At 41.9% G+C, this 14,111-nt stretch overlaps 2 protein-coding genes across 2 annotated transcripts in view; both read right to left on the reverse strand.

Annotated features, from left to right (window-relative positions):
* Nucleotides 1-956: 956 nt before the first annotated feature.
* On the reverse strand, nt 957-7,105 carry dnaaf2 (dynein axonemal assembly factor 2). The gene is given in 4 exon segments (XM_055641118.1): nt 957-2,570; nt 3,471-3,617; nt 5,122-5,639; nt 5,642-7,105. Coding segments are annotated over 4 exon segments (2,637 nt in total). The 5' UTR covers nt 7,050-7,105; the 3' UTR covers nt 957-2,006.
* A 2,160-nt stretch (nt 7,106-9,265) lies between these two features.
* The window catches only part of pole2 (polymerase (DNA directed), epsilon 2), a 36,655-nt gene continuing 31,809 nt past the window's right edge, over nt 9,266-14,111 (reverse strand). The window contains exons 17-19 of the mRNA XM_055641122.1: nt 12,413-12,589; nt 10,760-10,827; nt 9,266-9,430 (exon numbers count right to left, since the gene is read on the reverse strand). Coding sequence (XP_055497097.1) covers nt 9,412-9,430; nt 10,760-10,827; nt 12,413-12,589 — 264 coding nt within the window. The 3' untranslated portion in view covers nt 9,266-9,411. The remainder of the gene's footprint in view (nt 9,431-10,759; nt 10,828-12,412; nt 12,590-14,111) is intronic.

Genomic DNA, 14,111 nt, shown 5'->3' on the forward strand with positions numbered 1-14,111 from the left:
CTGGTCAGTTGTTCCCGAGAAACAAGCCACAGGACAATAAAATAACTCCAACAGGCTTGGTTACAAATCACAAACTTAGCCACAGAAATAGCTAATTAAAACATAAGATTGTTTTGAGGTTTTATTTACAAATGGCCAAAAATACTAGTGAGTAAATTAAAAATATTAAGATCTTTTATAAATATATCAAGAGCAAGAGGACATTTAAGGAAAGAGTGGGTCCAATTAGAGATCAAGATGAAGGCTTATGCTTGGTGGTGGAGGAAATGGTTGGGGTTCTTTCTCTGTTGGGTCTTCATGAGGGGCCAATGAGAAATATTGCATTGCATTTGCAGAGCGTAAATGGATAAATCATCTGGTGCGTTTGCCCTGGGCTGCTGAAAATAATCTGGATTCAGTCTTTCCAAGCTGGGTGATTGGAGGGAATTGTTAAATCGTGTACCTTCAGGCCAGGTAGTTTAATCTTAGTGGCGGGCAAATTTAAATCAATTGTGAACGAGAAATTAAACTTTTGTTCAGAAAGGCACAGATTAATCATAGAAAGTCTGTGTAGTTTTGTTAAGGGAAGATAGTGTATTGGTATTTGGAATTTATTGAGGAGGTTAAACAAATGGATGGATTTTGCTGCATACTACATAGATTTTAATCGTTGCTCAAGAAATAGAAAGAAAGAAAGAAAGAAAGAAAGAAAATACCAATGGATTTTCAAGGGAGAATGACAAACTGCATTCCAATATTCACTAAGTGATTGTAAGTATTTGCAAATGGTTGATGGGTTGTTTTGTAACTAGACTGTGTTACCAGTGGGATTGGTACACAGGGCTCCATACTCAATCCCTTATATTAATTATATTGACTTTTTTTTTTAAAAACATAAGGTTCCCTAAAAAACATCAGCACCTAAATACCGATTACTGGTAAAGGTAAAAACATTACACTTCAAGGAGATATAGATATTTGGTCAAGTGGACAGAAAAAGTGGCAAAAATAAAATAACAGACAGACGTCAAGTAATGCAATAGAGTTGTAAGAAGATGAGAGAATACAAGGTACACGGCAAGATATTGTATCAAGTAGGAAACCTTGGAATGTACGCCTGTAAATCCTTAAACATAGCAAAACAGATCAATAGGTGGTTAAAAATGTGTAGAATACAAGAGCAGGAAAGTTATGCACTATAGACAACTGGAATTAGACGATGTATTGTTTTCTGATCACCACATTGCAGGGAAGATGTAATTGCATAGAAGAAGCGAGATTTATGAGGATGTTGCCAGGACTGGAAAATTTAAATACAAGATTCTGAGTAGATGGGAAAGAGCTGTTTTCCTTAGCAGAGGGGTGAAAGGGCACAGGGTTGCAGTTAGTAGAGCAGCTGCATTACAGCTCCACCACCCTTGGTTCAATCCAGACTTCCGATTCTCTCTCCAGTTTACACATCCTCCCTGATCATGTGGGATTCCCGAGGGTGGTCTGGTTTCCTTCCACATCTAAAGAAGTGTGTTGGTAGGTTAATTGGCCATTTTAAATAACCCCTGGATTGTAATGAAGTAGAATCTGGGGAATTGTTGGGGATGAGGTATTAGGCAAATCCGACGGAGGATGAAGGGCTTGTTTCTCTGCAGTATGATTTTATGGCGATGGAGAAAACTTTATAATCAAATGTGGTAGGGGTCTGGAACTCACTGCCTAAAGGATGGTAGAGACAGAAACCTTCATCATATTTATAAAGTACTTGGATGTGTCGTGATGAGCCGTGACCTGTGGAGTTACGATTGTGTGCTGGAAAGTGTCATTGTTGGTTGTTTTTTTTGACTGACAGACAGGATGGGCCAAATGGTCTCCTTTTGTGTCATAAATTTTATGTCATTTAAGAAATCAGTCTATAACGCAACATCGTTTAAAATTCTAGAATAACACAACTGGTATAAAAGTCTAAACTGTTACATTTTATTGTACAACAACTATAATTTTATGATATATTAAGAAACAAAATAAGTATTTATTTAATCTAATTGAAAAAGTTCAGGATTTTGAAAGGTGAATGCAGAATGTGTTGTATGGTCATATATAATCTCCATACTTTTATCAGTAGGATTAACTTCCTCCAGAATCTGGAGCGGAGCCATTTGTTTAACAAACTTTGGATCGTTGCTGTCCATTTGCTCAGATATAAGGTCATCTTCATCAAGAAGTTCATCATTACCAGCCTCCACCTTTGCACACACAGACAGCTTCTTCTCATCAGCAGGATTCATGCAGCTGCTGAGAGACAACGCATCCATCTGAGTCGTTGGGATTATTACACTTCCTTCTGATGAACCGTGGAGCTGGGCAAAATGATCACAATTCCCCGATAGAGTAGCCAATTCATCTCTTTGACTAGGTACACATTCCACACCATCGTCTGCCAAAGATGTCTCCTTTTCTGTTTCTCTGTCACTTGCAATAGATTCAGTGAAGTGGATTTCTTCTCCATGTTGCTGAGTATTTGATGGAGTACTGCAAGGTGTGCTGTGATTCAGATCACGTGCATCAGAGTTGATTTCATCATTTTCCTGTTGCTGAAACTACAAAACCAGTATCATATTTATCTCAATTCAAACCTTAAAATGCTAGTTACATTTGTTTACACAATCATTGTTCCATTTCATATTTACAAGGGCACAGTGCAATTGCTGATAAATTAAGGGATTTAGCATTTTTTTATTTACATAGTACTATTTGCTTGGTAGCTGGTAATATATTAATGCTGACAAATGCTGGACTTAGTGCCTTCCCCCACAGTGGTATCCATTTTTTCTGTGTGTAAGTTACTATGTTAGTCTGTGTCCAAGATGGCTGTCGGAAGGGAGAGTGGACACTGGCGCGCTTTAGCTGCCGCTGCTCTCTCTTCACATTGTGTTTTTTTTTTTTGATTTTGTGTTTTTGGAGCGATTTCTATCTTTAATTTGTGTATTGATGATGTCATTATTTATTTTTCTCCGACTATATGTTTTTTTTCTCTTCTGTTAATCTTTGTAAGGTGTCCTTGAGATTTGAAAGGCGCCCGAAAATAAAATTTATTATTATTATTATTATTATTATTAAATAATTTCCTGATGGCTTTAAGGACAATTTTTGACGTAATACTGTTGAAAACTTGTCATGGATAATCATATAACAATCAAAAATAAGAATTAGAAATTACATTCACAAATGCATTACTAAAAATACAAGTTGAGTATAAATATGGAATGCAATGCCAGAAAGAAAGCTGGAACAAAAATCAATTGTGACTTTCACAATAGAACTGGATGTAGACAAGAATGTTGGAGGTAAAACAAAAAGCCTTTAACTTGATGTAGAGCTATCTATTTCTGCTCTGTGAAATGAGTTCGAAAGCCTTACTTATAAAGTTTTTATCCCTAATGGTTTAAAGGCAGATTTGTGAATGTTGGATTTTCTTTCTGTTGTTTTACGTAACTCACCTTACAGGAAATAACAAGACCACTTTCATGGACTTCTGACACACTCAACTCTGCTGAACATTCTTCAGCTGCATCGTTGGGGACTGAATCCTTCAAAGAAGTACTCAGGAATTGATCAGCATTTTCAGAAGTCACAAACAACTTGTTCTAAGCAGAAAAAACACTTTACTTTTGCATGATTAACAGAGAACATCAGACAAGTGCAAAATTACTAGGTATAGAATTATAATCATACGACAAGGAAACAGGCCCCTTGGCAAATCCCGCCCATACCATCCAAGGTGCTAATCTCATTTGGCTGCGTTTTCAGATGGGAACTATGTACTTGCACTCATTGGCCTTCAACACTTCCAAGGTCATTCACTGTGAACATCCTGCCCTGGTTTAGCTTACCCAAATGATCACTTTGCACATGTTTGAGTTAAATTCCATCTGTCAATGGTTCCCTCTTGCCCAATTGATCTAGATGCTCAATCCTAGCTTCAGGGACTGAATCCTATCAATCCAATTCATGAACTGAATGGTCTGGAAGGTTAAGAGGATGATATTCTATTTATCACTATTTATCTATTAAATAAGAGTTATGTACAATTGTAAGAATGTAATGTAAATTACAACAATACGGGACATAGTCAGTGAAGAGTACAACAACATATTAATGAGACATTAATGTTTCTTCTGGTAATTCCTACATGAATTATCTCAACCAAATGTTTATTTTCTCTTTATGTAGCTGATGACAATGCTCAACTTTTCATATCCCAGTTACTGAAGCCAAACATAAATTGGAGGAACAGCACCTCATATTTCGCTTGGGCAGCTGTACGCTTACCCAATGGTATGACTATTGATTTCTCTAACTTCAAGTAAATCCTTGCATCCCCTCTCTCCCTCCCCCCCCCCCACCAAGACATGGTCACTTGTTTCAAAGTCGTCCTGTTGAGTCTCATTGTGTGCAACTCGTTTTCACCTAGCCCAGAGCTAACAATGGCGTTTTCTTTATCATTGTTACTTTTTTGCATATCTTTCATTCATTTGTTTTATCTCTCTCTCTCTATAGAACTGCCTATATCTCTTGTTTCCCTTTCTCCTGACTATCCGTCTGAAGAACGGTCTCGACCCAAAACGTCACCTATTCCTTTTCTCCAGAGATGTTGTCTGTCTGCTGAGTTACTCCAGCTTTTTGTGTCTATCTACTGGTTTATAGATAGATAGATAGATATGCCATTTATTGTCACTATACATGTACAATGAAATTAAAAGCTGCTCGTACTCAGTGCATACATATAATTTAGTACAAAAAACAAGAAACAGAAAAACAAAAACAAAAAACAGAAGGGAGAAGGGGGGGGGGGGGGGGAATAGGTGCACAATTCTGCGGCGCTATATACATATATACAGATGGAAGTCCGGGTGTTGGGCTGTGAAGTCAGTGCATGTGTGAATTTGAATTAAGAGTAGTTATCATTTTCGGAACTTTGTCCCCAAGAGTAAACAACCTCAAGTTGATTTTATAGATTAAAAAAAAAATTGTCTTACAAAATAAAAGAGTGATTTTGAGGTCAACGAAAAGACTAAAGGAGGAAACTCAAAGAATGAATCTAACAGCCATGCTTTCATGGCAGGTGGCGTTTTGGAGTGGAAGAGTTACCTGCAATGAGTTGTATGTATGTCCGGCACAAAAGCTCTGCCACAAGCCTCGACTCTCAAGTGACTTTATTAACACCACCACTGCATTGTCTTCCGACACGTTTAGTACACTTTCCTCGGTGTTCAGCTGATAATCAGAAGGAAACTGAATAATCAAAGAATATAAGGAATCGGAGTCTGTGGTCCCAAAGCTGATGTGATAATCGTGGGTTTGAAGTACAGACGTCAAACTATTTTCTTTGATATTTCTCACTAGCAGTATAAATGTTACAGTGCTTTCATCCTGATGGGAATGGAAATCAGGACACACTGGTTCACTTTCCTTCAAAGAGCCTTCTGAGCCGCATTTAGCATTTGCAGATGAATTTACTTGTGAATGCTCATTTGTTTGTCCACCCTCAGTACTACTGCTTCGGTTTTCCAAAGACATGCAAATGTTATCACGGGAAGATACTGCAGCCTCTTCAGGGAGGTTCTGATGTCCATCAGAATCCACCTCGGAAACAATTTGGGGGTCACAATCACATCATTTGGACATGAAATCGATGGAGTTACTTTAATACCTGATGCATCAGATGCTGCAATGTGACTCACTTCAAGGTGCTCCTTATTTTGAGATGGGTCCCAATTGGAATCTTCACACCCATCTTCGGAATTTATACGAGCTGTATCATTTTCTGTATTTTTCTGAATGCAATCTTCTACCTGATTTAATGCTGGGTTCAGCAGTGACGGTTCATTCTCCATGGAATCGCTGTCCTTCCTTGCTGGCTCAAAATCACCATTATGATTATTTTCCACTTCTAGCTCTGGCTTTGCAGGAATAACAGGCAATGTAACCACAAGCTGTCTCTTGGATTTGTTAAATTTAGCCGACCCCTGATTTTCATCTACTGGATACGGCAGGGCCAAGTCAAGCTTGTAAGCAGGTTTCTGCGACTCCAGACATAGCAATTTCTCGGTCACATCCAAACAAGCACTCTCGGCCGAGTTAAGCAGAGGAAGGTGGATAGTAACCACCAGTTGTTTGGGTCTGGTGCTGGGGACAGCGTCACGGGCATGTCGATAATCCTGCATGTCGAAAGTTGATCGGTAAACAATGGAGTATTTCGGTTGGGTAAATTTGCTCTCTGGTGTTTTCTTATTCGTGTCTTTTCCAGCCGCGTTTGATCTCTCCGTTGTACTGTTCTCCTTGGCTTCACTTCGCGAAGCATCTTCCGATTTGGGAAGATCGTAGGGGTAAGGAAACTTGAAAGGTCCGTCTCCTTCTTCTTCTCCTTCTTGTTCAGGAATCTCCTTGGCGCCGCCGGGCAGAGGTGTGCGGATCACAGCCGCGTGGGGCAGCCCCTTGTACTTCATTTTCAAAGTCTTGACGTTTTTCATGTCAAGTTTCGCATCCAGCTGCTTCTCGACCGCGTCCAGGGCCACGCCGTCCACCATCTTCCGGAACCTCTTGTTCCTGTCGGCCATGTACAGGGTGTCGGGGTGGAAGACCACGTCGTAGATCAGGTGCTTCCTGCCGCCTGGGCCCACGTCCTCCCTGGCGGGTGTGAGGCTGTAGGGCAGCGCCCAGTGCTGTCCCGGAGCCCCGCTGCCGCCGCCGCCGCCGCCGCCCGTGGCCCTGGCCGCCTGGCAGGACGGTTTGTTGATCAGCTCGTTGCTGCACACGTTGACGAAGCATTTCTTGTCGCCGCCGGCGCTGCTCTTCAGGACGTGGCCCGGCGACGGGTGCACGAACTTCACCTCCACCCCCCGCTCCCTCTCCAGCTGCGTGATCTCCTCCTCGTACTTCTTCTTGTTTTCCGGCTTGGAGATCTCCTCCGCGTACTCGCCCAGCAGCTGCCTGAACTTCTCGTCCCTCAGCGCCCGGGAGAAGCGCTCCACCTCGTCGCGGCTCAGCTGCAGCTCCTCTAGACCAGAGGCCGCCATGCCGGCCGGCCGCCCGCAGCACCGCCTGTCCCACCGCCAACCCCTCCGCCGGCTGCCCACACGCCCCTCGCCTCAACCACACTCTCCCACTCCACACACACTAACTAACCACCACCCGCTTCTAATGTGAAAAGATTAAAAGTTTCCGGCTTCGCACTTTTACGTTTCTAAACGCTACACGGCCGGGGATTCGTTTGTGGGCGCGGCAGGTGACAGACAGGAGGAGCGGGTGCTGCGCCTGTTTCCATGGAGACGGCGCCAACAGAGCCGGGAGCTGCAGGGACAGACAAGTCAAGTCACATTTATTTCTATAGCACATTTAAAAAACAACTCTCGTTGGCCAAAATGCTTTACATTTGTTATAAGAACAGTATAAACAAACAAACTACATACATATATACATATAGCCCTCGCTCAGTGGACGTCAGGAAAGGCTTGGGAGTATAGATTAGTTTTTAGTCTCGACTTAAAGGAGTCGATGGAGGGGGCAGTTCTGATGGGAAGGGGGATGCTGTTCCACAGTCTAGGAGCTGCAACCGCAAAGGCGCGGTCGCCCCTGAGCTTATGCCTAGACCGCGGGATATTCAGCAGCCCCAAGTCGGCCGATCTGAGGGACCTGGAGGTGGAGTGGTGGGTGAGAAGACTTTTAATGTAGGAGGGGGCAAGCCCATTGAGGGCTTTGTAGACGTAGAGTAGGGTCTTGAAATGTATACGGAACCGCACAGGGAACAAGTGGAGAGAGGCCAGGATCGGGTGATGTGGTCCCTTTTTCTGGTGCCCGTCAGGGGTCTCGCTGCCCTGCGGCGTTTTGGACCAGTTGCAGGCGGGACAGAGAAGATTGGCTGATGCCAGTGTGGAGGGAGTTGCAGTAATCTAGGTGGGAGGAGATAAATGTGTGGATGATCTTTTCGAGGTCATCAAAGTGGAGGAATTATTTTATTTTAGCTATCGTCCAAAGCTGAAAGAAGCTAGCTTTTACCACGGCATTGACTTCTTTGTCAAATTTGGATTGATTCACTCAACATCACTGTCTGTGGGGGACGTTTCAGGCCAGGATCCTCCTTTTTAAGCCAGAGATAGATAGATTCTTGATCAGTACGGGTGTCAGGGATTTATGGGGGGAAGACAGGAGAATGGGGTTAGGAGGGAGAGGTAGATCAGCCATGATTGAATGGCGGAGTAGACAGAGTCAAGAGTGATACAGTGTGGAAATAGGTCCTTCAGCCCAATTTGCCCAAACCAGCCAACAATGTCCCAGCCACACTAGTCCCACCTGCCAGCATTTGGTCCATATCCCTACAAACCTGTCCTATCCGTGCACCTGTCTAACTTTCTTGGAAGTTGGGATAGTCCTAGCCTCAACTACCTCCTCTGGCAGCTTGCTCCATACATCCATCACCCTTTGTGTGACCCCTTAGATTCCTATTAAATCTTATCCTTCTTCTTAAACCTGTGTCCTCTAGTCCTCGATTCCCCTACTGTGCATCTACCCAATCTATTCCTTGATGGGCCAAATGGCCCAATTCCGCTCCTGCCACTTATGAACTGCAAATCCACCCAGCAGTGTGAATTAAAATTCCTCAGCTGAAAAGACCACTTCCATTGCACCCCCCGCAGTGGTATAATTATTGACTACGGTAGAATACACCTCAGCCTCCCAAAACCACCCTCTCTGACCTTGCCCTATTCCTCCAGTTTGTGTGTGGCCTCTCTGGCAAAAGAAGAGGCCCAGGACAGAAAGGTCAGTATGGGAATTGGCAAGCCTAGTGCAAATGTTCGACAAAACAGTCCCCTAGATTGGTCTCACTGCTGCAATAAAAGGCTATATCAGAAGCAACAAATGAAGTAGATGAGGTTATTCTGGAAAAAATAAATCTGACATTTATAATGTGTACATTGCACATTTTTGCCACCAGTACAATGTACCCCAGCTCTTAGTGCTACCACAAAGTTTGGTTTTTTTTATTATAATTCAGCAGGATTTTCATCTAGTTTAAGAGTGATTATTTTCTTGAATATGTGCTTTACAGATTTTCATTTAAATCACGAGTAACCTAATAGGTGCTGGATTTATTCAATTAAAGTGTAGAGAGCAAAAGCTTCACAAATAATCAGATTTTTCAAAGGAAAACTGCAAAAGTTACTTTGGCACGAAGTAAAATGGCACTTTGAAAGATAAGGAGTTGTGAATAATATAATGAAAACAAAATCAAGGCTCAGATTCTGTTAATTTATTAAAAATGCATTAATATAAATATATACAAATAAACATGGAATTATAAACTAGAAATTGTTTCTTCAGCTGTTGATGTGCACACAGTTTTATGGTGTCCATACTTTTCCAATCTCCTAAAATTCACACTCAAACATTTTGAAGTTTGCTGAAAAAAAAAAGAAAACTCGTCAGCATCTTAGTTAGCTGAAGCCACTTCAGAAAGAATTAATGCAATCACAAGCAAAAGCACAGTGTTCTGAAGAAATTCTTTGTTAGATCCAAAGTCCTGTATTGTCGCAAGGTTGTGAACTGAACAAAAATAGCAGAAAATATTTACTTTTGTGTTGGTTTTGGCAAGAGACTTGGGGAGGATCTGAGAGAGGGGTCAGAGTCTCCCAGAGAGAGATTGCTGGTAGCTTTCTGAATTATGGACGCACGAACATGCAGGATATTGGTAGAATATATATGCAGGCAGAGGAGATTGGTTTAATATGTCCTGACTGCCCAGGCATTGAGTTTTATTAAACTTTTTGTTTAAAACCATAGCCGTATTTGAAATTGGCAGAAAAAAATCTCAACCTTGGATCATAATCACAGGAATAGGGTCTTCCATTTAGGACCAGGTCAAAGCAACTTCCTCACAGCGATTTGGAAATCGCCCAATCGATGAGCATATTTGAAATCAAAGGTACACAAAATTGCTGGAGAAACTCAGCGGGTGCAGCAGCATCTATGGAGCGAAGGAAATAGGCGACGTTTCGGGCTGAAACCCTTCTTCAGACTGAAGAAGGGTTTCGGCCCGAAACGTCGCCTATTTCCTTCGCTCCATAGATGCTGCTGCACCCGCTGAGTTTCTCCAGCAATTTTGTGTACCTTCGATCTTCCAGCATTTGCAGTTCCTTCTTGAACATATTTGAAATCAATGTGTTTTTGCACATCGAAGCAGGGTATGGAAACAGGGTATGGAGACGGTAGGAAAGTCAGGTTGAGATTGGAGATCAAATCCAGCCCATAAAATGCAGGGAAGGTTTGTGCGTCAGTTGGACCAATACTCCTTTGGCTTCTTATAATTAAGAGGATGAAGGGTGATCTTAGAGAGGTGTATAAAATCATGAGATAAATAGATCAGGTGGGCGCACAGAGTCTCTTGCCCAGTTGCGTAGAGAACCAGAGGACATAGGTTTAAGGTGAGGGGGAAAGATTTAATAGGAACCTGAGGGGTAACCTTGTATGGAACAAACTGCCAGAGGAAGTAGTCGACACAGGTACTATCACAACCAAAAGAGTCATGTAGAGGGGGACGAAGGCCTGAACGTACAAGGGCAAAGCTTATTTTCCCTCACTTATAACAGCCAAATCCAAAGCCGACTAGAGCAATGTTTGAAGCAACAACTCTTGGTTTCACTTGTATTCCTTGTATGGACTTCTTGCACCATGTCCAATTTTAGTAAGTAGAAATATAAAATAATATTTTACTGATAGGTTTCTCTATTACCTGTCCTCCACAGTTTTACTTGAGGGATAGTACACCTTGAAGCAGAAACTACTACGTGGAAACGAACCCTTAAGACAAATAAGACTTTGATTAAAGATGCATAAATACAAGTAAAACAGTTGACATTATGATTTAAAATTTACAACTCAATAAAGACAAAGATCTAAAAGAACTGAAGACAGATGCAAAATGTTGGACTAATTCAGCCGGGCAGACAGCATCTCTGGATAGAAGGGGTTCTTGGATTCTTCAAGATGGGTGTAGATCCGAAAAGTCACACATTCCTTCTATCCAGAGATTCTACCTGTCCCGCTGAGTTGCTCCAGCGTTTTGTGTCTATCTTCAATTTAAACCAGCATTTGTAGTTCCTTCCTACAACATTCGATCTAAAAGAACGGATCATGTGTTTCATTGTCCCCCTCCCTGAGCCTTTCCTTTGTCACCACATATGTTCCAGATATCTCGGACAGCTGGCCCATGAATGATCCAACCGTTTGTTTCCCACGAATGAGGGAGCTTCCTGAACTCAACACACCCTGTGGTTGTAGTTGAAATCTCATTGAAACTTAGTTATCGTTTTGAACAGAGAAGAAAGAAATAACGGGGAAGCAAAATTAAGGAAGGATACATAGAAAACATTTTTTTCAGGCTCAACAATAATTAACAAAATACTTTTCAGTTACACTGAACTAAATGTTGAAAGTCATTAAAGAGAAATGTGAACATATTTATAAGATCATAAGACATAGGAGCAGAATTAAGCCATTTGGCCCATTGAATCTTTTTTCCTTTGAACCCGATACTCCTGCCTTCGCATCGTAACCTTTGACACGCTTACTAATCAAGAACCTATAAATCTCCGCTTCTAAAAGACCTAATAACTTGGCGTCCACAGCTGTCTGTGGCAATGAATTCCACAGATTTACCACTTCAGAAATTCCACCTCATCTTCACTCTAAAGGTACGTCCTTTTATTCTGAGGCTGTGCCCTCTGATTCTAGACTCTCCCACTACTGGGAACATCCTCTCCACATCCACTCGAAACATTGGTGAGACCAAACGTAGACTGGGAGATCATTTTGCTCAGTCCGTTTGGACTGGTACCTGATTTACCAGTTGTCAAACACTTTAATTCCCCTTCCCATTCCCACACTGACCTTTCTGTCCTAGGCCTCCTCCATTGTCAGAGTCAGGCCAAACGCAAATCTCATATTTCGCTTGGGCAGATTACAACCCAGTGGTATGAAAATTAATTTCTCTAACTTCAAGTAACACCTTCTCTCTCCATCCCTCCCCCACCCAAGTCGTACTAGCTTCAAAATCTCATTGTCTATCGACTTTTTCTCCAAACACACAGCTAACAATGACCTGTTTCTTTTATCATCGTTACTTCTTTGCATATCTTTCATTCATTTGTTCTATATCTCTCTACATCACCGTCTATATCTCGTTTCCCTTTCCCCTGACTCTCAGTCTGAATAAGGGTCTTGACCCAAAACGTCACCTATTCCTTTCCTCCTAAGATGCTGATCCGCTGAGTTTTTTGTGACTATCCACTCGATCTAGGCCTTTTTAAGACAGTTAATCTTACTAGTTATTTTTCTCATTTTAGCTCTGTAAAACATGTAAAGAAGTTTACATAATGGTGCTTACAGGATTGATGCAGGTGCAGTCTGTGTGGACGATGTTGAATGGATCATATTTGTCAGCAAACACCAGCAGGTCTGGTACCGGGTATACTCGCAGAGAATAATCATAGGCCCAGTAGACTGGACTAACATAGAGCGGCAATGGCGTTAGGTGGCCCTGTGCAACGATGGTCTTCAGAAACTAAAAGATAACACAAAAAGGAGTTAATCCTGTATTGTGAGAGATTTTATTTTAGAAGTTATATTTTGATGCAGTGGACCAATATTACTACAAAAGTATTATTCTGGGTCCTACAAATCAGAAATGAAAAATGTTTAAAGTTCTAAGTACGTCAGACAACATGTGAAAACTTAAGGGCCTGTTCCACTTGGGTGATTTTTTAGGCGACTGCCGTAGCAGGGCGCCGCAAAAAACGGTCACTGGACCCCCTCCCCATCTCTCAATGACAATGTCTACAACAAGCTACAACAACCTACCACTTAGTCGACGTCAAGCGATGGCAACCGGCGACCCATTAGGGACGTCCACCTACGACCACACAGGCGACAACCAACGTCAACAGAAGTCAACCTACATCCACCCACGACAAGCTCAGTCGACGGTACCTGCCGCCGGTTGACGTAGGTAGTCGCCAATGTAATTAATCGACGTCAGCACCAGCAACAACCTACGACAGCACCTACGTCAGGAGAAGTCAAGCTACACTCGTTGGCGTCAACCCACTGTCGCCAACATTTTTTTGAACATGTTGAAAATCCAGCGTCGACCAGAAAGATGCTACGACTCTGTTGGCGACCGAGAAGACGACTCACGACCATACAGGCGACACCTCGGCAACCATGTAGTGACAGCCTAGTCACCTGTAGTCGCCTAAAAAATAGCCTAGGTAGGACAGGCCCTTAAACTAGCATCAACAGTTTTATCAATGATTATCCATTGGAACTCTGAGGTACAATAACCAACCACATGGACTGAAGGTGCATTATTGATGCAAAAGAATCACAGTAGTATAAAAGATCAGGCAACTTGCCAATGCAGAAACGAAGCGAGTTTACTCTTCCGATTAATAATTTGATCTAGTTTATTACTCGTACATTTATACAAGCAAATATATGTGATGCCTCTATTGATACCTCTACTGGTAATCCATACACTCTGAATGAAAGCCAATTGATGTTTACCCATGAGTATCACAAGGAACAACAAAAATATGTCATTTGACATATGGTTTATGGACACTGAATAAAACAGGCGCTATTTCTACCAACCCAGTCTGCAGTGTTACACAATGCACCATTCATTTATCTATACACAATTAAATAAATCTGTGTTTTGGTTTTTTAACCTTATTTTAACATAACAAGGACGAAGTGTCAATTTGCAATGCAAGATCCATTCCAGAAAATGTGGCAAGCATAATTTACAAGTAAAATATTTGATTATTATCACTAGTCAGCGAGAAATGTTGCACGTAAGATTACAATTTGGATAAGCGGAGTGCAAGGTCTGAATAGAGTAATGTTTTTACTACCATGAATTATTGGACAGTGTGCAAATGTCCGACCCAAGAGATTAAGAAGCACCCATATTGATTTGAGGCAAGTACTACAACATTTAAAAGGTACTTGGATAGGAAAGCTTGAGAGGGATATGGGTCAAATGTGGGCAAATGGGACTAGCTTAGATGGGCGAGTTGGGAAGG

This window comes from Leucoraja erinacea, chromosome 9, assembly GCF_028641065.1.
Source record: "Leucoraja erinacea ecotype New England chromosome 9, Leri_hhj_1, whole genome shotgun sequence".
NCBI classification, from domain to species: Eukaryota; Metazoa; Chordata; class Chondrichthyes; order Rajiformes; family Rajidae; genus Leucoraja; species Leucoraja erinaceus.